This window comes from Panthera onca, chromosome D1, assembly GCF_046562875.1.
Source record: "Panthera onca isolate mPanOnc1 chromosome D1, mPanOnc1 haplotype 2, whole genome shotgun sequence".
NCBI lineage: Eukaryota > Metazoa > Chordata > Mammalia > Carnivora > Felidae > Panthera > Panthera onca.
The window spans coordinates 86,017,940-86,041,467 of NC_138348.1; the positions used below are offsets into that span (position 1 = coordinate 86,017,940).

The following is a 23,528-nucleotide window of genomic DNA, read 5'->3' on the forward strand; positions in this document are numbered from 1 at the left end:
TTAAAATTAATTTCCAAGTTGCAATGTGAATATGGTCCTGACTGCTGCCAGAGCATCACTTTTAGCTTTGGTCTGTGCCATATGACAACAGAGTTCTCTTTCCACATGGCTTCATTCCAACTTTTGAGAACCTTCATTACTATAGTGGACCCTGGGATCATTCAGCGTTCCTTGGGAGAAATGTACTGCTGAACCTTAAGTCCACCTCTGTATTTTTTCATTAGTCTGAAACAACAGAATACATACTCTTTTATGCTATTGTAATAATAGACACAAGTCTGAACATTTAAATCTAATTGTAGTCATAAAACATCCAGAATATGTATATATTATATTTTTAAAGAATATTTTACAAATAAAAACACTAGATTAAAAAAATACACAAGTAAAAATCCCATGGGTTCTGTGAGTGTGTGTGTGTGTGTTTGTGTGTGTACATAACTTACAGAGTCACACACATAATATCTCCAAGGACATCTACTTCATCTTATGTAGGTTCTTTTTTTTTTTTTTTGAGCTTTACTGAGATATAACCGACATATAACATTTTTAGGTTTGAAGCGTACAACATGTTGATTTGATGAATTTATATATTGCAAATGACTACCACCCAGCAAAAGCTAACAATGCCATCTCATCACATGATTAGCCTGTCTTAGTTGTGGTGAGAAGATACAAGATCTACTCTCATTGCAACATATCATTATTTATAATCTTTGTGGGCTTTTTTATGTCTTTCTTTTTTTTAATGTTTAATAATTTTTGAGAGACAGAGCCTGAGTGGGGGAGGGGCAGACACACACACACACACACACACACACACACACACACACACAGAACATGAAGCAGGCTTCTTGCTCTGAGCTGTCAGCACAGAGCTGGATGCGGGGCTTGAACTCAAGAACTGGGAGATCATGACATGAGCCGAAGTCGGATACTCAACTGACTGAACCCCACTATAATCTTTGTAGGGTATTTTGACATCAGTTTGAAAAACATTGCCTTACACCTTTCCATCATTATAAATATGTACTGGTCACCTATAATAGATACCAGATCCGCTGTGGGAGGTTTGGTGTTAAAAAATGAAGACCACTGACATGATTCTTATCCATGTGGTATTTACAGCCCCAGAAAATAAGTGTATAAATAATTAAATCCAGTGTTGTAATTCTATGAAGAAGTCCAGGATCTTCTCTATTAACATTGCATTCCAAAGAGAGTGGAAGTTTAAAATGATGAGTCTGTATTAGAGGTTATTCACTCTATTCACTACTGTCTACTTATTAAAGCAGAGAGGCATGCAATGTATTTTAGGTATTATCCCAATAACAAGGGTGGAAATATAAAGACATTTTCTGATAAACTTTAGTTTCTCAAAATGCGAGTTTTCAATTTTTTGAATACTAGCATCTACAGAGTTATCCATACAAGAGAGGCACTCTTCGTGAGACTGGTTCAAAATACTTGTAATAATTAAATAGTCATGCTCTAGGTATCCATGTTATCTAGATGCTCCTACACCTATCTGTGTATATAATTGAGATGTGACTTTTATTTTTAAGTACACATTATTTTTATACATGCACTGTACTGCATTCAGATGTAAGGTTGTAAAACTTTCAGCATCTAATATACAAGCCCCAGGTGGCATTTACTAACCCCTCTGTCTCAAATATGCTCCCAGTCCCCATGGCACTCACCATTCCTTAACCTGCTTTGCATTCACCACTTGTCATCCTCCAAAACTAATATGCTTATTTACTTATATGCTTTCTTTGTCTCACTGGACATAGCCTCAAGGATCATGACCTTTGCCTGTTTGCCAGCCAGCATTCTCAGCTCCTGGAATATTGTCTAGTGTACCTTAGATATTGATTAAATATCTGTTATGTGAATCACGGTGGTTTTTTTTTTGTATTTTCAGAGGCAAAATATAAAAACAAAAGCAGACCTAAAGAACACAAACAAAAACCTTAAAGCTACCTAATTTCACTTTTCAGGAAGATTTTATTTTGATTGAATTCCAACTTGTCTCTTGTCTGATTTCTTAAAGGCAGTGGTTGTCAGAGTCTTCAGACCAGTATCAATGGCCTCACCTGGGAACTTTAAAATACATATTCTCAGCCCCACTTTGAACACACTAAATCAGAAGAACTTGGGAGTTGGGCTCCACAATCTGTGTTTTAAAGAACTCTCAGGGTGAATCTGATGCACAGTGAAGTTTGAGAACCACTGCCTGAAAGCATGGATTTCTTCTATCTGCACTTCTTCCTTAAAAACAAAACAAAATGACCCTGCATCTTAACCGCATGTCCCATGTTTAGTGGAATTGAAAATGACAACTTTGCCTGCAAAATTCCTTTCCTCCAATAGCTTTTGGCATTTCTTTGCCATTTCTGAGTATTTCCACTCTTCACAAATAGCTAGAGGTGGTTTAACAATGTACAAAAGTCATTTCCAAATATCTTTCCTGTTCTCCTAAGCTATTTTATGAGAAAATTAAATGCTAAAATTAAAAACTGAATACCATAAATTTGTGGGAAACTGGATAATACCAATGAACTCCTCCTGGTCTTATTACTTTGAGTCTTGAGCCACAAACACTTTCTTTTTAAGGAGAAGCCAACAGCCCTTAAGTGCAGAAATTCTACACAAGGCTGAATAGGTGTAAATTCTCTACGCTGGTTGTACCAGCTGTTCAGAGTCCTGAACCTCTCTGCATCTCGGTTTTGTGATCTGTAAAGTATGATAATAATAAAGCATGTCTCAAAGGGTAGTTATGAGGATCAGATTATTTAATATATGGAAAGTTCTTAACTGTGCTAGGCACCAATAAGCACTATGTAATTTGAGACATTACCATTGAGTTGTAATGAATTCTACCTTATGAAGGGCCACTAGATAAGATTTGCTTAAGGGTAAGAATTTTAGAGACCTAAAAGAGTTTTCAAGAAATTAGAAGGTTATCATTCATGTTTCTTGATTTTCCTCTTGGATGCCCTTATTTAACATAAAAAATTCTCCTCCATGTGCTTCCTATAAATGAGAGTTCAACACAGCCGTAAACATCAAGGAAGGAGCCAGGTTTGTAAGAACACTTAAGCATTTTTTAAAAAGTTATTCTCTGAGCTCTTCTTCCTGCTGTTCCCTGTTGTCTCCTTCTTTTCCCTCAAACAACATCATCATTCTCACAAGTGACTTTATCATTCTTTAGGTTCTAGTACTGTACAGACTCAATGAATGGTCTCTGCCCCATTCGGAGAGATAGATTTATCCAGTTACTCCACTCTATTTGCCCCTGTCCATGCCTGCTAATGAAACCCAGGTTTGACAGCAGGTAAATTGGGCTGTGGGTATCTGTCTGGGGTATATCTACCCAAGGAGTGCACAAGGCTTCCCAAGGTATGTGTGGCAGGGCACTGAGAGTCTGTTTTGCCCATGGAGAATAGATTTGGACTGACCTGTTTCAAAGTCAGTCCCTGCAAGACTCCTGGTAATTTGTACTGGTTCCATGCACTTAAGAGGATACATTCAAGATCTCAGATTTCCTAAATCAATCTGCCTAAGAAAGGCACTGAGATTGAATTGTAATTCTAGTGATCCTTTTGACTGTTCCCATTTTTATAAATTGTCCAGGAAATAATTTACCTTTATTTGTCACCATCATCCGACTATTAAAAAAAAAAAAAAAAAATCACTCTTGAAGGAGAATCCCACCAAAGTAAAGCATAGGTGTAATGAAGGGAAAGGACAAAGACATCATAGCAAAGCACATATCTTCTCTATCTTGTAATTAGAGAAAGAGACATTTTCTGGTAGAGAACAATGTGATTTGGCATATTAAAATAAACAGCATTCAATTTTACCCACCTTTCTGGGTGTATTGGGTTAAACAAGGTCCTTCTAAGTAAAAGAGAAATACATCTTTAATAGTCATTTGATAAAGCCTGGTAAAATGTTAACAATATACTGTCCAGATATTGTGAAATTAAATGAATTTAATACTGAGTTACAAAGCCCTTTGCAAGTCAGGTATTTTTCAATTCATTGCTTTAAAAAAAGCTGAAGGAGGAACTAATTGAATTGTCAGCTGTGAGATCATTAAAATAATTTTTGAAGCTATATTTCTGTGTGATTTTTGGCACATATCTTGGAAGAGGTTCAAAGAATTGAGTGGCACTGCTATACAAGATTCTCCCTCGCTTATGTGAACTAGGTTTCTCTCAAACAAAAATAGAAGTTGAATCAGTCCTGAGCTCTATCTTATTCTAGCAGTAAGGTTATTTATTCAAGGTATGATTTTATTTTTATTTATTTTGTTTCAGTTTATTTATTTTGAGAGAGAGAGAGAGAGAGAGAGATCATGCGAGCAGGGAGGAGCAAAGGGAGAGGGAGACAGAGTATCCCAAGCAGACTCTGGGCTGATAGCATGGCGCCTAATTCGGGGCTCAAACTCACTAACCATGGAACCATGACCTGAGTTGAAATCAAGAGTCAGACACTCTACCTACTGAGCCACCCATGCACCCCTCAAAGTAATTTTAAAAAACCTCATCTACCCCATTAAGTACTCTATATCCAGCAAAAGTTTACTTTTTATGTTTAATTATTACTTAATAAGATGAACAATATATTTATGTTGTTTTATCAATATTGTCCTTATAATAACTAATTTTAAAAGAAAATAGCATTACTCAGAGCTTTATGATTATAGAACATATAAGAAATTTCAATTTCCATCTCTCTATATATATTTGCAAATAAATCTGGTAGCTTATCAATAAAAGGTTTTTAAGTATGAAAGATTACATCAAGACAAAATCCTGCAGAAGACATATATTGGAAACACAAGTTCAAGTTTTAAAAAGGAACAATTCACATTTTATGACCAATAAGGAACTTTTTCATGATTTTGAAACTAGATAATCAAATCAGTATTGCATTTAAATTTTATTGAAAATATGTGTGTGTATATAGATATAGATATAGATATAGATATAGATATAAATACATATATAAAGGAATATTGTGACATTTTAATTTTAAAATTGTGAATATTCTCCACAGGCCAGAAGTGCATCCTTTTAACTTAAATTTTAAAAATTATATGACTTAGGGGCATCTGGGTGGCTCAGTTGGTTCAGCGTTCAACTTCTACTCAGATCATAATCTCGTGGTTCATGAGTTCAAGCTTCACATTGTGCTTGCTGCTGTCAGAGCTGAGCCCAGTTTAGATCCTCTGTCCCTCTCTCTCTGTCCCTCCCTGACTTGTGCCCTCTCAAAAATAAATTTAAAAAGTTAAATATATATATCAACTTAAAATTTTTGAGAGGTTACATAATTGACCAAAATAAAAGCAAGAATATTTGTTTGCACTTTGTCACTTGGGTTTGTGTGGTTCTGGGGACTAGAATGTGACTCCCTTTACTCTGAGTTTACCATCCACTTCCAGGCTTGACAGTTCCTGGCACTGAACAATTAGAACTTTATTGTTAGAAGTTATTCAAATAGAAATTTGGTGTTTATGAAAACACAGCTATTATAAAGAAAGGTTGCACAGGAAACTTCATCAATCATTTTCAACTGAAAGTGAATGAATGTGTTTATCTTTTTTGTTCTTTTTTTCCCCTAAGAAATGCTGTTGAAAGGGTAGAGTGCAAGGTCCATTAAGAGCTTTTCAGTTTGCATTAGGGAAATGGAAAGTTGCTGCAGAAGGACAAACTGCAGAGTGAAGCTAGGGTCCCAGGATATGAAGGAAACTGCATACATTCAATTTTTTTTTTTTTTTTTATCACTATGACACACCTGTGAAGGTGGCAAAGAGTCAGTGATACTTGAATTATTACTATCTAATTTTAAATGTGGTTGAGCCTCCAAAACTCATCTTGCTGATCTTAGACTTACTTAGAAACAATTACAAAAGTAGGGGCACCTGGATAGCTGTCAGCTGAGTATCTGATTCTTGATTGTGGCTCAGCTCATGATCCCAGGGCTGTGGGATTATGCCCTGTGTCTGGCTTCATCCTGAGCATGGAGCTTGCTTGAGATTCTCTCTCCCTTTCCCTCTTCCCCTCTCCCCCACTCCTGCTTTCTGTCTCTCAAAAAAAAAATACAAAAATAGATCTATAACTACTGGCGTTAAGGGATACCTGTGATAAAGTTCCCAAAAAAAAAGCTTCATAGGAATATTAGAGTATAATTCTATTTCAGGTAAATAAATCAACACAGTCTTTATTTATGTGAATATGTGTATGTAAAAAGTGAGATGTAGAAGGAGAGGTAACAAGAGTGTTACCAAATTAAGGACCTCATTTGTTCACACATTTAAATATGGTTATTTTATTTTTGTAGTTTGAAAAACAGCAAATAAAGAAAATTTAGAAGAGAAAGGTTTCTTCCTGCCGTCCTGTGAAAGCATCTAATTATCACCCCACCCCTAACTCAAAGCTGCCGGAACCTGCTGAATGACAGGTGACCTGTACATACAAAGACTTCTGTGATTGGAAGCTAGTATTATTTCTATGTGTCCTACCAACCAGGGAGAGTACTTTGCTAGACAGAGCATTTTCCTCTTTCAACAGAAGCTGTCATTTTAGTGCTCCAGTATTGTTCTGCTCCCGAGGCCATTCAGGCTGTGTCTGGCTGGCCATTTTGCTAAGGGAAAACAGCATGTCCAAAAGTTCATGCTCTCTCTTCCATTGTCAGTGTCTTTGGTGTTCTTGTCTCCTGAGCCTTGTAGAAAGATCTCTGCTTTCAGTCAAAATGGGATCAGATTTGGTGAGATGAGGCAGTGTTTTTTTTTTGTTTGTTTGCTTTGTCTTCTCATCTGGAGGTGCTGGATTGATGTTCCTTGTGCCCAGAAGGTGGGCCTCAGACCTGTTTGCTGGGACATCTTATGGGAATCGCACAGCTATAACTGGACCTCACTATTTGCCCAGATACCGCAACTCAGGTTTAGACTAGAGGGGTGAGTGGCAGGTGGGCATATACCTGGGGCCCTTGAAACACACTCTTCTTTGCAAGCCCACATTTTCAAGGGATTCTGTTCCATTTTCTTTCAATAGATTGTAAAATCCTGGGGAACATATGCGAATTTTCCTTCTGACCACCAGGCATAAATATTTCTTCGTTAAACCTAATACCCTGCAAGTCATTCATACCAAACAACAAATTCCACTTACATTCATAGCTTCCAATTGTTGAGTATGTGCGAGGTTGAGGAAGTAGAGGTTAGCTTTTTTTTTTTTTTTTTGAGATTAGCTTTTTACCATAATGATAACCCATGTGACATCAGCCACTTTGTTTTCTGGGCTGGGGGTGGGTAGGGGGTGGCAGTAGGAGGGAAGAGGGACTCTGATCATTTTCTTCTTACCTCTGCTGACATCTTCAGAGGCAGCCAGGACTTCCTAAAAATTGATGGCTTTCTAAGGTGAATTTTATCAATCCATGTTATAAATTATAATTTGCAGAATTTGCGTAGCTTAGGGGTAAAAGGAGATTATCAGTACCAGGGAGGGCTGGTGGTAAATATGTCCAATTTTTGACTAACAAGTTAGGTATTTGCTTTGTAGATTATCTGTGACCTACTTGAAATACTGATCCACTTTCTTGCCTCTATGCCCCTGGGCCATGTCTCCCACAAGGTGGTAAATGTGCTCAAGAAATATAAATTAATTTTCATATAAGCCTGGGGGGAAAAATAAGATGGAAAGCAAATATATGACAAAGATCTTCACATAATATGCTCCTAAATCAAATAGAAACGATTTTGTATCATCAGTTCTTCAGGATAATTCAGGCCACTGTTACCCTATACTTAGGAAGTTTCATCAATAATTGATTGTTTCCTTTTAGCATGGGGCTATTTTGTTCCATTTACTCCTCAGAATACAGCAACCACATTTATGACACAGCCTCTCAACACTCTCTTCTCCCTTTCCCCACCTCCATTCCTCAATGTTTCCCTCCCCTACTCCCCTCCCCTCCCCCAATGTCCTCCATCTCCACTCCCCACCCTCCTCCCTCACAGGTGTACCATAGATGACCGAGTCACCCGCGTGGCCTGGCTAAACCGCAGCACCATCCTCTATGCTGGGAATGACAAGTGGTCCATAGACCCTCGTGTTATCATCCTGGTCAACACACCAACCCAATACAGCATCATGATCCAGAACGTGGATGTGTATGATGAGGGCCCATACACCTGCTCTGTGCAAACAGACAACCACCCGAAAACTTCCCGGGTCCACCTCATAGTGCAAGGTGAGTTACAGCTGGATTCGGGGCTTGGTGGACCTGTCGATGATGGAAGGGAAACATTATCTCAGTCTTTGCTTCTATTCTTGTGTGAAGACATGAGAAACATTTTCCTCTGTGGAACCCAGAGACTGAGTGTATGTTCTGGATTCCTTCCCATCTGCTGAATTCTTGACTAAGTACTGCATATCTTCACAGTCTCTCAATTGTACCTTTGGTCCTTCTGTTCTTGTTAATAAGTTGTTTGGCATGTGCTTGTTGAGCTTTCTTAAGTTACTTAGCACTCTAAAGTAGGGCAAGAAACACTAAAAAATAGAGGTGGTATTACTCTCTGTGCCTTTTAATTATCTTTCACAGGATTATTTCATAATAAAAGGTTAACACTGATTTGATGTTATATGACTTGTGACTAGTTTTGCATGGTTGTTGGGTGTGCATATTCCAGAAGGGGTTCTGGATTCTGCATTCGAGTACAACCCAGCATGGTGGCTGGGTCTGTGCATCCCGTTAGCCTCACAATGGAGTGTATATTAAGAGGGATACTAGGCAAAATGCTATCTCCAGGTCTATGTCAGAAATACATCCATATAATTTTTAAAAAGGGGAGGTTTTCCTTAACATCCCCTCTCATTCTCTCTTTAAAAATCTGTGTCAGGATACCCAAACATATTGTACAATAGTTTTTCATTAGAATTTCACATTGTAGGAAAAAAACTAAGGCTGAAGAAATGTCAGAATCCCAGATATTAACTATTAAATATTAGGAATTAAAAGCACATTCAAATAGCAGCTATGAGAATTTGGGAGCGATTTTAAAACAAGGAAACAATACAAATTAACTTATTTTGAACTACCCCCAACTAACATCACCCCTCTGCCCCACCATTTCTATGTAAAGTAATTTATCTCAGGTGTTGACTCATGGTAACAATGAAGTACTAAGGATACTACTGGCCATCCCCCAGTGACACAGCCTTCCTCCACCAAATGAGAGACTTGGGTGGACCTTTCTCAGAGTCTCCTATACTTACCTCTTGGAGCTGTACACTGAAATCTCAGAAAGAGTCCCTGTGTGTGATTCAGACTTTAAAAAGTGCCTTTTATCAATTCCCATATGTAGTATATTTGACGAATTGTTTTCAGTTTATGAAATGTTTGCTGCATCCTGGCTTAGATAATGTGGATGTTTTCACCCCTACTTTACTAAAAAAAAAAAATACTTTACTCACATCAGTTGGTTTCATGGAGAGTTTGAATAGGGGTTAGTGTCTTTTCACACTTCATTCACTTGTAAAAATCAGGGTGGCCATTCTTTCTTTTGGCTGAAACAGCTCTTTGCTAGCTTAACATCCAGGTCTCTGGTTCTTGGGACATTTGTAATGGCATTGTGCTGGATCAGAAATCATTCTGCTGCAGCTTTCTTTTCCACCAGGCCCTGGGTGCTGCCATATTGCTTGAAGCCCAGCCTCAGTTCAGCCTCCAAGCCCTTGTCTCATCCCCAAGTGCTTTCAGACACCCACATTGGCCTGCATACCACAGATGTCTGTACACTCTGCTGTTTCCATTCTCCACTCATGTCCCACCCAGGGGTATGGCTTGGTGATGATCACTGCTTTGGAACTACAAGACGGCCTGCCATCTGGAGATAAAGGCAGCTGTCATGTCTGATGCTTCTTCTCAGAGGATGGTGGAGGCACTTGGTGAGATCAGTTATCTGAGATGAGCTGGAATGTCTGTTGAAAGTTTCTGGGGGTGCAGAAAACAAGGGGGTGTGAGTTCTCACTACCCCGCCTGCCACCTGGGCTTAGTTCCAGAGGAGCTGAAATTCTCAGCATTGGAAGTGACGCCTCCATGGCACCTTCATGGCCTTGACAGCAAAGTTATCTTCAAATTCAGGAAATGCAGCACTGAAATAAAAAAGAACTGTCAGGCACTGTACAGAAACAGACTCAAACAGAACAAGGCTATCACTTTTCAGGAAATAAGACAGATTGTGTAAGCATGTCAAAGTCAATACAGGCCATAAAGTGCTAGTGATGGAGAGCTTCAGGGATAATGTGATTCATAAGGCCCTTGGAGCAATTCGTTGGGCTGGATATGGAACCCAGTGGTGTTTCCCTGTGGGCTTCATAGGTTTGAGTCAGCAAGAGTCCAAGAAGAGGCGAGAGCAGAGCCATGGAGTGACTGCAGTTTCAGAGGTCAGTTCCTCACAGTCTCCACATTGCAGACCAAGAGACTCTTATAACTCTGGACAACTGAGGTGTGAAATCCAATGCAAAAGATCAGGGTGGGTGGAGGTGGGAGGAGACAACCTTCCCTTGAACACTTAGCAGATGGGCCTTTACATTTACTGAGAGGTAAAAAGAAGGCACTCACAGAGCTGCATTCTCTTCTGTCTTGGTTAGCAATGGGTGACTTGTTCTTTCTTTGGAGACCAGTTGAATTTCTAGTGGGAGGAAGCAGAGACCCCACTGCTCAATTAGAAAGAAGTCCAAGAGTCCTCCTTCTTCCCAGCAGCTATCGGCTTTTGTCCAGTCTATAGATTAATTTTTCAGACTTAGTGTTAGTTCAGGTTAGATAAAGATAATGAAAGTTTCCTAATCCTCTTAAAGAAGATTTATCTGACTGAGTAGAAAGCTTTTGGAATACAATAAGGCATGTATAAAACTGAGGCCTAATCTTGCCTTTAATTTCAAACTGCTGATGGTTATTGATTTTGCAATGAGAAAAACTGAAAAATTTCCGAGCTGCAACATGTCTGTTTAGAGAGAGAGAGAGAGAGAGAGAGAGAGAGAGAGAGAGAGAGAGGTTGATTTATCTTCTGTCCATTTGAGAATGTTAGCATCTCGTCACCTCTGCCAACCAAGTGCCATTAGCAGAAGGGAGAGCAGTCCCATGGGGCCCTGGCTTTGCTGCTCCCTGTTGCCGCAAAGTGAGGAACTCAGAGAGGCTCTGTCACTAACCTCAGAGCCTGTCCTTTACTGTTTTATAAGGTGGCCTTTGCCACATACCTGATAGCATTAGTTTCCAAGTCCTCTTCAAGAGAGCTGCATTCGTTAAAATACTATCACTGATACCCATGACACATCTTGACCTCTGAGGGAATAATTTTAAAAAGCACCATGTGAATATGTATGATAATGTGACCTAGACTGTATACTTAGGTATTAAGAAAATCCAGGGCAAGAGAGAGGTGTTGCTGTGGAGTCAGATTAGTCAGGTAGGAAAATCAACCTGGCAGCTCTGTTGGGGATGGAGTGAAGTAGAGAGAAGCAGAAGTATTGGGGAGGAGGTTACTCCTGTCACCCCAATGTGTGATGTGAGTGGGTTGTATGTCTACCTGTGGAAATGGAGAAGGTTCAAGATATTGTCCAAGGGAAATTGAGAGGATTAATCTTAATGCCTTAAAAGAGGAAGAATTAAAAGGATATCATTCCCATTTTTGAGTTTGGGGAAATATCGATGGCATGGCTAATAATCATGGAATTAGGATCCTGGGCCTCTAGGATAGGAAAGCATTAGTCTTGCTAGGTTTAGGGACAAGGAAAGCACAAATATTAAACATGTGCTATAGAACTAAGGTGTAGCTCAGGATCAGAAAAGGTATATTTGAGATCCATTATGAACCTATTAACATGACAGTAGGTAAGATTTCTGAAATTAACTATTCCTACAGAGCAACAGAGACCATAATTTATTTATATCCAACCCCAGCACATAGTACACTGTCAGAGGCATACTAGGCATTCGGCAAATGTTTGTAAAATGAATGGAAGAACAGATTGATACAGCTAATGAAATGGCATCTGAAGGCAGTGATCATAAAGCCCCTTGCAAGCAGATCGGGGTGGGGAATGAGCCAGACACTGTCCAGATAACTTGGAATGGACAGTAATTGGGAACAGTTCCCTGGAGGGATAAGGGTCTTCAGTGTGACAAGCTAAGAGATATACCAGGGATAACATGCATTTATTTAGCACTTTACAGCACTGGTCACAATCTTTGTCTCATTTGACCCTTACAACAAGCCCTGGGAGGCTGAAGTGCAGTGACTGTTCTCCTCGTTTTGCAAATTAAATAACTGCAGTTCATGGAGGTTAAGAGAGCAGCCAGGGTCTCCTGTGAGTAAATAGCAGAGCTGGGTCTTGAACTATGGCCATATGACTCCAAGATCAATGTTTCTCCAGCATGCTCCAGCATCCCCCCTGCCAGCCATGTCTGAGGTTATTTCTCTAATTTAAATCCATGGGAATTTTTCAGTTATCCTTTCTTTCCACACACCCCCCTTTTTTCCCTGCTACTGATATTACATTGTATCATCAGAAATTGAGGACAAAGCTCAAGAAGAAAATTAGCAGTGGGGGTGGGATGCCAAAGCTACAACAAATGGTATAGAGATGCTGAGTGAAGCAAAGAAGATAATTAATTTACTAGTAGCTCATCACTCCAGGGATACACGTTTTAAATGTTACCTCTTTATCCTATGTAAGTACTGAAAACTCTGGCCCCTCTGAGAATCCAGTATCTAATTGTGATTCTAATTGTCATGAAGTCTTCAGCACTCTGAAATTCTGTGGATATCTGGTGTCACCATGGTCATAGTCTTTGTCCAGGATGGATCGGCAGGAAGATGTGCTGGCTCTTTGCTCCCTGGATGTTGACATTTTCTGTCTGCTTTCTTGGCTAGTTCAGAAATCTGTTTACTACCAGGTACTTCTTTTCATGGAACAAACTCCTCTTGCTCAGCCTAATTTTATGCAAATTGCCAGAAATGCCGAACTATGTGAATTTCTCACATCTGAGACTCCACAGCAACATCATGCAATTTTTGTGTCTGCAAAACACTTTGAGTCTTTGAGCCTGGAGTCAATTCAGGTGAGACTGGTTGGTACCCAATGTTGAGTTTATAGAAGTCTGATTTGTGAACCAGTCCAGTCCTAGATTCTGCTGAGTACCAGCCAACTTCTGAATTGGGCACATTAAGCATAAACCTTAGCTCAGTTGATCCTCACACTAACCCTACAAAGTCTACATCAGATTTACATTTTAAAAATAAGGAAGCTGAGGCTTAGAGAGGTTAAAACTGTCCAAAGATGATGGCACCTACTAAATGCTTTAAATTCTCTTCACTAGATTTGTGTCTGGAAAACAGCTATCAAAATAGAGTAAAAACATGTTACTTACATAATCTTTTGATTAATTCTTCACAAAAGCCCTGGGAGACAAAACAGAAAATTACCATATTCCAAGAAAAGAAATTGAGATTCAGAGTTGAAGTCATTTGTCCAAGTTACCCTGGCCAGTAAGTGGCAAAGCATCACTTAATAAAAAATGCCAGATGATATGATTCTAGATCCAGTATGTTCACACACCAGACTGCTACTTCATAGCTAAATAAAAGGACAGGTAAATGTCACTATTAGTGAGAGAAATATAAAAAGTTCTAAAGTACTGCTAAGAAGAGTGGATACCAAGGAGATTTGCTGGGGTGGAGTGGCAAGGCTGACTCTGAGGCCGGGGAGCAGATGTGGGGCAGGGCTCTGGGGGAGCATGTGCAGCAGGCAGGGGAAGCAGGCCCTGCAAGTCAGTTGTGCCAAGGAGCAACCTATTTTCAGATTTTCCTTTGTAACCAACCTCTTTTCTTCTGCTATTTTCTCCTCTTCTCCCAAATATTACAGTCATTTCAATTAACATGTGTAATTTTGGGCCTAAAGAAAAGCAACCAGTCAACCTGAAATAAATTTAATTTATTCAGTCTCTATTTTAAATTATAATCACACTTGTTCTTCACAGAGTCAGGGTGGAAAAGTAGAAAAGAACAAGACTGCATCAGAAAACTCACTCCCCAGCCTGAGTACTGCTCTTGACTTCCAGGACTGTATTTTTAGGGTTCCCTTCCTGGCTTCTTATCCTTGGGTGAATAATAAAAGTCAGTGTACTTAATTTTATTCAGATACACATGTGCATACCTTGATCTTATATATTATGCAAATTATATTTTGCGTTTGAAAATAAGATACTGAGAAAGGGTCTATAAGCTGCAAATTCTATGTGCATGTGCAAATAAAACACACAGGCCAAAGAGTCCATAGTACAAAATAAGTTAGAAGACTTTCTCTGGGCTTCATTTTCTCTATTTTAAAATGGAAGTGTTGAAGAAATGGTAAGGAAGTCCTTTCTAGTTATTATATTTTAGGATTTATTAATGTAATTTCTCTGGAGGATTTTTGTATAGCCAGGCATCTCTACTTCCCAGCTTTTCCTCCTTCACGCATTGATGGGGAAGTCAGAAAGGTTTGCTCTTATCCTCTTTCTCATTTGTATTTTCTTCAGAGACCTTAAGATTTGAGGTCCCCTTGCTCACACCATTTTTAGTGGTGACTCTGAGCATTGCTCACCCACAGTGGTTGTGGCTCAGAGGATGGAAAAGAAAGACATCCTCTCCTTCCCTGTTCCACTCTGATATTTGTAAGCCGCCATAACCCACATCCAACAGTGTAATATATGCTAACATTCTTTTTTCTTTAAAGATTATTTTACTTATTTGGGGGCGGGGAGAGACAGACAGCATGAACAAGGGAGGGAGAGAGAGACATTCAGTGAAGAGCCCCAACATGAGGCTTGATCCCAAGAGCTGTGAGATCATGACCTGATCCAAAATCAAGAGTTGGATGCTTAACTGACTGAGCCATGCAGGCGCCCCTATGCTAACATTTTTAGTTTAGGGACTGGATAAACTAAGAAGGCAACTACAACTTAGAGGGGATAGGAATGAAGTTCTTGCCCTCAGAATACCCCCAGAATACAATAGAGGAAGGTACCTCAAAAGCCTTCTTTCACAAGAATGGTATCCCCACGCAGGCTTTCTTCACACTTGACCTGGTCTCCTTCTGCCTCAGGGTTGGAATGAAGCCCATGCTCTCACTCTCCATTCAAAGATTCTATCCCTTTCTTCAGACTGTGTTACTCAACTGTTATCTGACTTTGTCAGCCATGTAGCTGGAGCTGGATTGATGTTCACTCCACCTAGTCTCCCAGGTTGCTACACCTCTCGTGACATCATGTGTAGTTGGCTACAACACAGTCCAAGACACATTTTGTAACAAAGAACATACCTCCTTTTATCAAGTTTCTGCTCCTGTCCTTGTGAGGAGAAATATGGGACTTTGTTCTGCTCTGCTTAGAAGCTAAGATCATCACACACACAACACACACAGCACACGCACACACACACACACACACACACAGCCACTCATGGTCACGCATACATGTACACACAGTTTTCACAGGCTTCATGGCTATTTTTTGGCCTGTGGAATTCCGTCCCACCCTCCATTAAATATATATGTTCAGCCAAGACACCTGGTTGGCTCTGTGGGTTAAGCATCCTACTCTTGATTTTGGCTCAGGTTATGATCTCACAGTTCATGAGATTGAGCCCAATGCCGGGCTCTGTGCTGACACCACAGAGCCTGCTTCAGAATCTGTGCCTCCCTCTCTCTCTCTGCCCCTCCCCTGCTCATATGTGTCTGCTCTCTTTCTCATAAATAAATAAATGTTTAAAAAATATGTAGGTTTAGCCTCCCTCTAGAAAAGGCTGGGAGGGGGAGTATATGCTCAATTTTTCTTGTAACGCTTAAAATCTTTGAGTTCTAGGAATAGGAAGAGTTGGATTTTCCATGGTGAATGAGACCTGAGCAAAATTAGACACTGGATGAACACTTTGTCGGGGCTGGAGATGGTATGACCCTGTCTGCCAAGGGGGCAACATTTTCATTTGAGATTTCTGGCTTTTAAAATGTGTGGGCTTGTACTGAGGCACAGACACATGATCTAAGACGGTGCTACCAATCCTGGCACCTAGTGATATATACAGTAGCCAGAAAGAGAAGTGCCAGGGCCTGGGGCTGTCATCTGCCTTATTTTCAATGGAATTAAAGAAATAGGGGGTACCAAGTTGGCTTAGTCAGTTGAGCTCCTGACTCTTGATTTAGGCTCAGGTCATGAATGATCTCACAGTCGTGGGATTTAGTCCCAAGTTGTGATCCACACTGAGCATGGAACTTGCTTAAGATTCTCTCTTTCCCTTTCCCCTTTCCCCTCTCCCCACTCATGCTCTTTATCTAAAATAATAATAATAATAATAGTAATATAGTAAGTGAATTAAATAAATGGAACAGTCATAAAGTCTGTTCTCAAAATCATCACTAATGTGGAGATGGAGAAGAAAATGAAATGCCTGTTATGTTCTACTCAATTTGCATGGTGAGCTCAGCTCATTTCCTAAGAAGCTAGTCTGTCAATATCTCAAGTAAATACAAGAGGATCTTTACTGTTGTGGGCAGAGGAAGCAATCACACTTTAGAAGAAGATAAATTACTAAATGTTCATAAATTCTAATAGATTAAAGTTCATCATGGCTCTCATATAGTCAGGATCCTACATAAGATTTCAAACTTCACCACCCACAAGATTAGTCATAGCTTAGAGACAGAGTAATATGTAAATTCAGAATACTGATATTTTCCTATATGTAGTGTGTGTACACATATTTGGAGAGCCTGACTTGTGTTCTGAAACCTGGAGTTGGGTCCCTAGTTAACAAGTTTTATCTCACACACAGTGTCTTGGCAAAAATAACTATCTTCTGTACTTATCCTAGTTTGGCTTCTCATAAAGATACCAAAAAGCCTTTGACTATTTACTCACTAATAATTCTCCTCCATAGGTATAGGAATTGAAAAGTAATAGTAGTGAAGTAAAACAGGGTTTTTTTTAATAATCATAAATCATGGCTATCATGCACTGAGTACCTAGTATGGCAGTCATTTTACAGACATAGTCCAATTCTATTTTCCAGTTAAGCCCAGAAGGTGGGATATATTTTCCTACTTTTCTGAATAAGGAAATAGTCCAGAAGGCTAAGAAGCTTGCCTTGGGTCACCAGCTGATAAGACCTGTGATTTCAGCTGTGTCCAGTCTGTAGGGAGAGCCCACACTAAACCCCCACTTGGAACTTCCTCTCAATTCCATCCCTTTTATATAGGCAGGCCAGACTGCCACAGCAGTTCATTTACAATACACATACTTTCCTTGCCAGGTTATTTCTGGTTAAAGGATTTCAGTCTAATATCTCTAGAATTAGGGTCTCTCTTCCTTAAATCTTTTTCTATCCTTCTAGTTATCTTAGTAATTACAACATCCTTCTCAAAGTTAATATCAGGTTTATATCATCCTGCTAAATCAATATTTCTGGTTGTGAATTGCTTCCATAATTCTATCCTCTAATTTCTGATCTGTCCCTGAACTCTTCAAATTGGACATCCATAGGCATTTTTGCATGTCCCATGTTGTACTTAACCTTCTTCGCTCAAAATCTTGTTCTTCCTCTTTTAGTTCATATTCCTATTCATAGACACACCATCCTTGTACAAAACTTTTGCATAAACTTTGACCCTTCTCTTTCTTTTTCTTCTCTATCAAAACAGATATGTCCAATAAAGTTATTGTCTTCCTTTCTGTTCCATCAAAGTGCAAAATCTTACTCCCAAGCCACTTTTCAGTCACATCGTAATTGCTACACAATCCTGTCTCTGTCACCTCTTAATTGAATTTAACACCATTGTCTAAACATTCCTGATGCACACATCTGATCATGTCACTCCCCCCTCCTTATGATTGTAATGACTCCCTATTGATGATAAAGTCAAACCCTCTTAGATCGCTTTTCCAACTGCTAAACAATTAAAAGCCAAGCCTACTTTCCACTCTTGCTTTCTGTTATTCCATTTGTGTATCCTACACACAATGTAGGCAAACTTGTCTTTGTAAAACCCCTACCCACAGTGCTCTGCCTGCTTTTCAATTTCTCACACCATCCATCTGTCTTGAATGTTCTTTTCTCTGAGATTCCAAATTCTGCAGACCCTTTCAAGCAGCACTGTCCCATAGACCTCTTACCTGCCCAATAGCCCTTTCAGTGATGATGGGATTGTTCTATATTTGCACTGTCCAACATGGTAGCCATTAGCCATAGGTGACTATTGAGAACTTGAGATGTGGCTAGTAGGACCGATGAACCAATTTTTTAGTATTATTTAATTATAATTAATTTAATTAAAAATAGCCACATATGCTAGTGGCTATAATATTGGACAGTACAATTTTAGATTTGTTAAATATCCAAAGCCAAAGGCTTTCTTTGGAATTCTAATACCATTTTACCTACACTCTCTTAGGATAACTGAAAATTTTTATTTTATATTTCAGCTATTGGTGGATTTCACTCTTTTCTACCTCCAGATTATAATTTCCTTGAAGACAAGGGCCAGAGTTAATGTCATATTTTTTTTTATATGGGTGCAATCACAATCTGAATTGGCATGACCAGTTACCACATTTATATTAAATGTTTCTAATCCATAAAAATAAATGCAAAATATCCTATCTTGGAGGTTATTAGAGACCATATCACAAAAAGCAGCATCCACCTTGGATTTGTTACCTTTGCCTTCCTGTGCTTAGGGTGGATTGATGTCCACTGTAGGCACTGAAAATATTCCTATTGAATAGAGTTCTTAGTGAAACATTTTTTTTAATTTCAGAATTCAGAGCTCAAGGGGAAAGATCTGACATAACCACTTCCTTCTGGTGGAGTTGGAAATCACCTCTAAACAAGATGCCTCAGAGGGCAGCCCTGGCAGACAGAGCTGAAAGTGTGTGCACCCAGCTTGATGCAATAAACATAATGGGATGGGCGATGTCTTGTGATTGGCCAGCAAGCAGACATTAATGACCAGTTAGCAACTGTGTTCAGGTCAATTAATTTATATTTGTATTTTGCAGACTAAAAGTTGCCCTGTTAGATTATTGATTCTTTGTCCCTGTATTCAATTTGTTTTTAATTGCACCATTGCTGGGCCAAGCCCTCCCTCCTGGCAAGCTCACAATAAATCTGCCACCATCTCAACAATCAACAATAAATGTGTCTCTTCATGTCATTATTAATATGTCTCTTGGATTGGTTCATTACCACGGTTAACAGTTTATAAGAGCAGGATGGCACACTGCCAGGAGGATTCCTTTTCCCAAGGGCTATTTTGTCGTGACAGGATTGATGTTCTCAGAGCTGTGAGTGCCTAAGGAAGGCGGCCTAGGATTTAATTCAATATAGCCGGAATACAGGCTACCTAATCCTCTTTTTATCATAAACAGCTTTAGAAGAAGATATTGTTGGAATAGATTTTACCCTCTCTTACAGTTCTCCTTCTCCTCACTTCCTATTCTCTTTATATCTTCTTAATTCCTTCTTAATTTCTGTTCAGATAGACTCTTCCCCCTCAAAAACAACATAACAGGTACCTGGCTGATCTAAAATCCTCAAGTAAGGGTATCCTCCAGGAGTTGGAGTTTTATGATTGTGTTATTTATTAGTTGAAAGCAGAGGGGAGTTCCCTGTATTTGATGTGTGAATTGTGATTAACAGACCTACAGAAATACTGCATTCAGAATGTCACCTTAATTGAGGTGAGTGCTGAAAAAAGAAAAAGCTCTATCTTATAATAGAGATAATAATTAATTATCATATTGTTATTGGCTCTTTTAGGTAGTAGAATTTTTCAGGGAGAAAGCACAGATTTTAAATGAATTTGTAGCTTGACAGAAGAGATTCTCTGTGTCCCAGAAATGCCAAGTGAGAAATCTGGATGGAGCAGAGTGCTTTATAAAACTCCCGCAGTGGCCTAAGATCTAATAACAGTCCAGACGTTTTTCATTTCCAAGGCACAAGTTGCTCCAGGACAAGAACTGTGGTCTCCCTCTGACACAGAGTTAACAGTCAATTTTTGGTTCAGAATATAGATTTTATGCTTAATTTACTACTAACAACACCCACGCACATAACTTTTCTCCTTTGCACAAAGTTCTCCAAAACAGATCACACTGAGCTAATTGAAAGAGAGGGATGTGGAGGAGGGGGGGTTACACCTCTTGTTTCACTGGATAGGAGTTTAAGTAGCCCATGGAAGTGGAGGGTAGAAGGAGTGGGGCTTGGGCCAGGAATATTTAGGAAAGAAAAAGGCGACAAGAGAAGAGATGGAAGAAGATCCCAAGGATGTCAAAGGAGGGCCACAAAGATGCAAATAGTGGATGCCTTTGTAAATAAAGGAAGCAGAGAAGGGGGAGAGTGGTCAAGAGAAAGGGAAACAGGGGAGCCCAGACCTAGTATACTGAAGATACCTACCCTTATGGAGGTGGCGACGCCATATGCCAAGCTCAGCTGCCTTTGGTTCCTGAGGCTTTCCGTGTGGGCTTCTCCAGTGCAACTCATACTTCACATTGGTTCCCAGGACACTCCATGGCCTCTCCACAATGCCTGCTGTCACTTGTTTGTCTGCTACTCTGCTTTAGCTCATTGAGCATGTCCTCTGCAAGAGGCGGAGAGAAACTGATGCAACAACTCATGTGGAGCATCAGGCTCAGGCAAGGTTTCTGAATCCTACTTTCTACCATCTTCCTGTTCCCCAGACACCAACAGTGAGAAGTGGTCACATCTCAGGCAACTGATGGTTGGGTTTACGTTTCTAAAGTGCTGTAAGACCTAGAGAAATCCAACAGAAAAGGCAGTGTTGATAACCAAACCTTCATGAAAACATACACAGAAAAGAAACCCACTCACCAGGCTACTTGGAGGTAGGAGGTCTGCAAAACATAACTTATGGTTTGGCTGCTTGTTTTGTGACCTTAAAAGTATTACCCTAAATTTCAGTACCTTCATCAGTAAGTTGTGGGAAATAAAGACTGTTGAACCTCCTTCTTAAGACTGTTGTGCATTAAATGGATAGCACTTCATACTTTACTAGATCTTGTACAAAGAAAATATTAAAATTTTAAAATATTAAAAGTATTTTAGGATACTAGGTTAATTTCTAAAAATGCCTCTAGGTTTGCATGACAGGCATTACGGAAGGGTGATTCAGGAGTACTAAGAACTTACCCTCTATTCATCCTGATACAGTTTTAACACATAAAAATATAGCCCATTGGCCTCCTATGTTTTAATAAATTATATTGGATTTTATGGATAATGATAGAATTATGTCATCTTCTGAATATATATAAATCTATGTTTGTGTGTGATGTCTCAATAGTTACACTCATTGAGAGAAAATTAAGAGATAAAATAGACAACTTTGAAGCCAAAAAGAAAAAAATCACTGATCATCAAAACTTTCATCAAAGACTGTGTTTTCCTTAAGAACCTTCCATCCTTGCATAAATATGACTTATATAAGGAAATGCAAAACATGGATACCTTCTGAAGACTCCATCTTTTAAGGGTTCACTACCACATACAAAATAGTATTCATTTGTAATAGCTTCATTTGTAATTAATTCCCCTTTTTGCATCACATCCAAAGTAAAGTAAATTAAAATAAAGTAAAAGTAATATAATATAATATAATGTAATGTAATTTAAAGTAAAGTAAAAGAAATAAAATAAAATAAAATAAAATAAAATAAAATAAATAAAATAAAAAGTTTATGCTCCAGTTTAAAAAAATAAGTCCGTGGCTCCAGCTTACCCCCCTCAAATGCCCACTTTTAACACACTCACTGTGTGAGTGTTGAATGACAAGCCCTGAGCCCTGACGACAGCTAATCCAAAGCACCAACAACCAATAACAGAATCAGAAAACGCAAAATAGCTCCTTGAGGAATAAAGCTTCCCAGTCTTTGGTTCTGCAACAGCAGGGTAGAAAGTGAGGGGACAGGAAAATCAAAGTTGCTTTTAAAAAAATGATCACACATAGAGGCAAAATGTCCCCACAGCAGGAAGGAAAGTGGAAAACACACCAAATCAATCACCTTAAAAATAAGGCTTAAAATCTTCTACTACATAAGATGTAGGTGGGGAGGGAAGAATGGGCACAGCAGCTTGAAAATCTTTTATTAAACTGCATGCTGACTGCATGGCACAAACAGGAAAATGCAATTAAGGTAAGGCCATTAAAAAGACACCCAAGGATAGCTCTGAGAGAGACCAGGGATCAATCAGCAGGCACTCAGGCAACTTGCAAAGGAAACTCTCTTTGAGAAAGTGCCAGGCAGAGGGTGGAAACACCTCAGATGAGACATTCCTGGAGTAAGAGCACTTTGGGGCATGTAAGAAGTTAAGGTGTGACAGCCTTGATGGGGGAGAAGGTGGGGGTGAGAAGGTAGGGCCTCCCAGTACCCTCCCTCCAGCTGGTGGAGGACAGGCTCTCACCAGTATCATCAGAAGCCTTGGTGCCTCTGGGTCTATCTTCATTTCAACAGCAGAGCCCTCGATGAGTTTTGGCTATTGTGCTCCTAAGGAACATTTGTGAGCAGGAGATGATGACATTTCAAATACAAGTCACTTGAGCCTCCCCATGGACTGCCTTTCCCTCAGACTGGGTCCAGTCCAGGTGGTACCTGCTGACTAGGAATTGGCAGATGAGAAGCCCTGGGGAGTACACTCACCAACCTGCTCTGAAGGCACAGAACTAATCTGTTAATGAGGAGCTTGACTTCTCATTAGAAGCTTTCCAGAAATGGTGTCAAGAGAAGTCTCCAGGTTCAGGGGCCTTCACTAGGCAGTGCCATTTCCCTGGCTGGTTACAGAAGGCACAGCCTGGTGGGGACCACCTCTCTGTCTGTCTCCACCCATGAAGCCCATTGTATCTCACTTGTGTCTGCTTAGTTCAGGGGCTTCCCCTATGTGTCCCTGCAGTTGTTACAGGATCTGAGACCTTCTAAATTTCACCCCCTGCCCCAGGCTATTGTTCTGTCACACTGGGCTGGAACCATGGAGCTACATACCTGATTGCCCCACCAAAGAATAAGCACTGTGATGATGGGGACAAAGTTTGCACCTCCCTGTGGACAAAAATTTTTACTTCCCATGTGTGGCACAGGACCTGACATAGATTAGATGCTCAAAAATGCTTATTAAATATATCTGACATGTAATGAGCAATCAATAAGTATTTAATGATAAGATAAGTAAAAATATTTGGTTGAGGGAAACTGAAAAATATTGATTTTGGCATGTGTGTACAAGCAAAAATAAACTATGAGTCACATATTATTCAGGGATAGCTGTGGTATGAGTCAGGTGGTAAATACACATCCTTCCTTCCTCCATAGGCTTTAAAAGAATTCTTCAGTCAAGACTGGTTAAGGCGGTGTTGATCTCCATTGCAGCCCGGGCCTGTCTCTAATCTTGTGGTAATTTGGGGGCTCCTAAT

The 23,528-nt window shown here is 39.6% G+C and overlaps 2 protein-coding genes across 11 annotated transcripts in view; one reads left to right on the forward strand and one right to left on the reverse strand.

The window, feature by feature from the left end:
- Nucleotides 1–23,528, forward strand: part of OPCML (opioid binding protein/cell adhesion molecule like) — a 1,068,196-nt gene that overhangs the window by 841,954 nt on the left and 202,714 nt on the right. For 8 of the 9 annotated variants that reach the window (XM_060605265.3, XM_060605269.3, XM_060605271.3 and 5 more), the window contains one exon: nt 8,033–8,265. In XM_060605265.3, the coding sequence (XP_060461248.3) occupies nt 8,033–8,265 (233 nt within the window). Of the gene's footprint in view, nt 1–6,354; nt 6,475–8,032; nt 8,266–23,528 lie in introns of all 9 variants that reach the window. The other variant, XM_060605274.3, reaches the window with a different exon arrangement.
- LOC144612903 (uncharacterized) lies at nt 22–23,045 on the reverse strand. Of its 2 annotated transcripts, none has more exons than XM_078432960.2 (6): nt 22,766–23,045; nt 20,501–20,857; nt 13,444–13,474; nt 10,636–10,795; nt 9,489–10,166; nt 22–225 (listed from the first exon to the last, which is right to left on the reverse strand). In XM_078432960.2, exons 2-5 carry the CDS (start codon nt 20,585–20,587, stop codon nt 10,088–10,090), a joined length of 357 nt encoding a protein of 118 aa, XP_078289086.2. In that variant the 5' UTR covers nt 20,588–20,857; nt 22,766–23,045; the 3' UTR covers nt 22–225; nt 9,489–10,087. The 2 variants fall into 2 exon arrangements, with proteins under 2 accessions (XP_078289086.2, XP_078289085.2); XM_078432959.2 differs by having other exon boundaries at nt 22,526–23,045.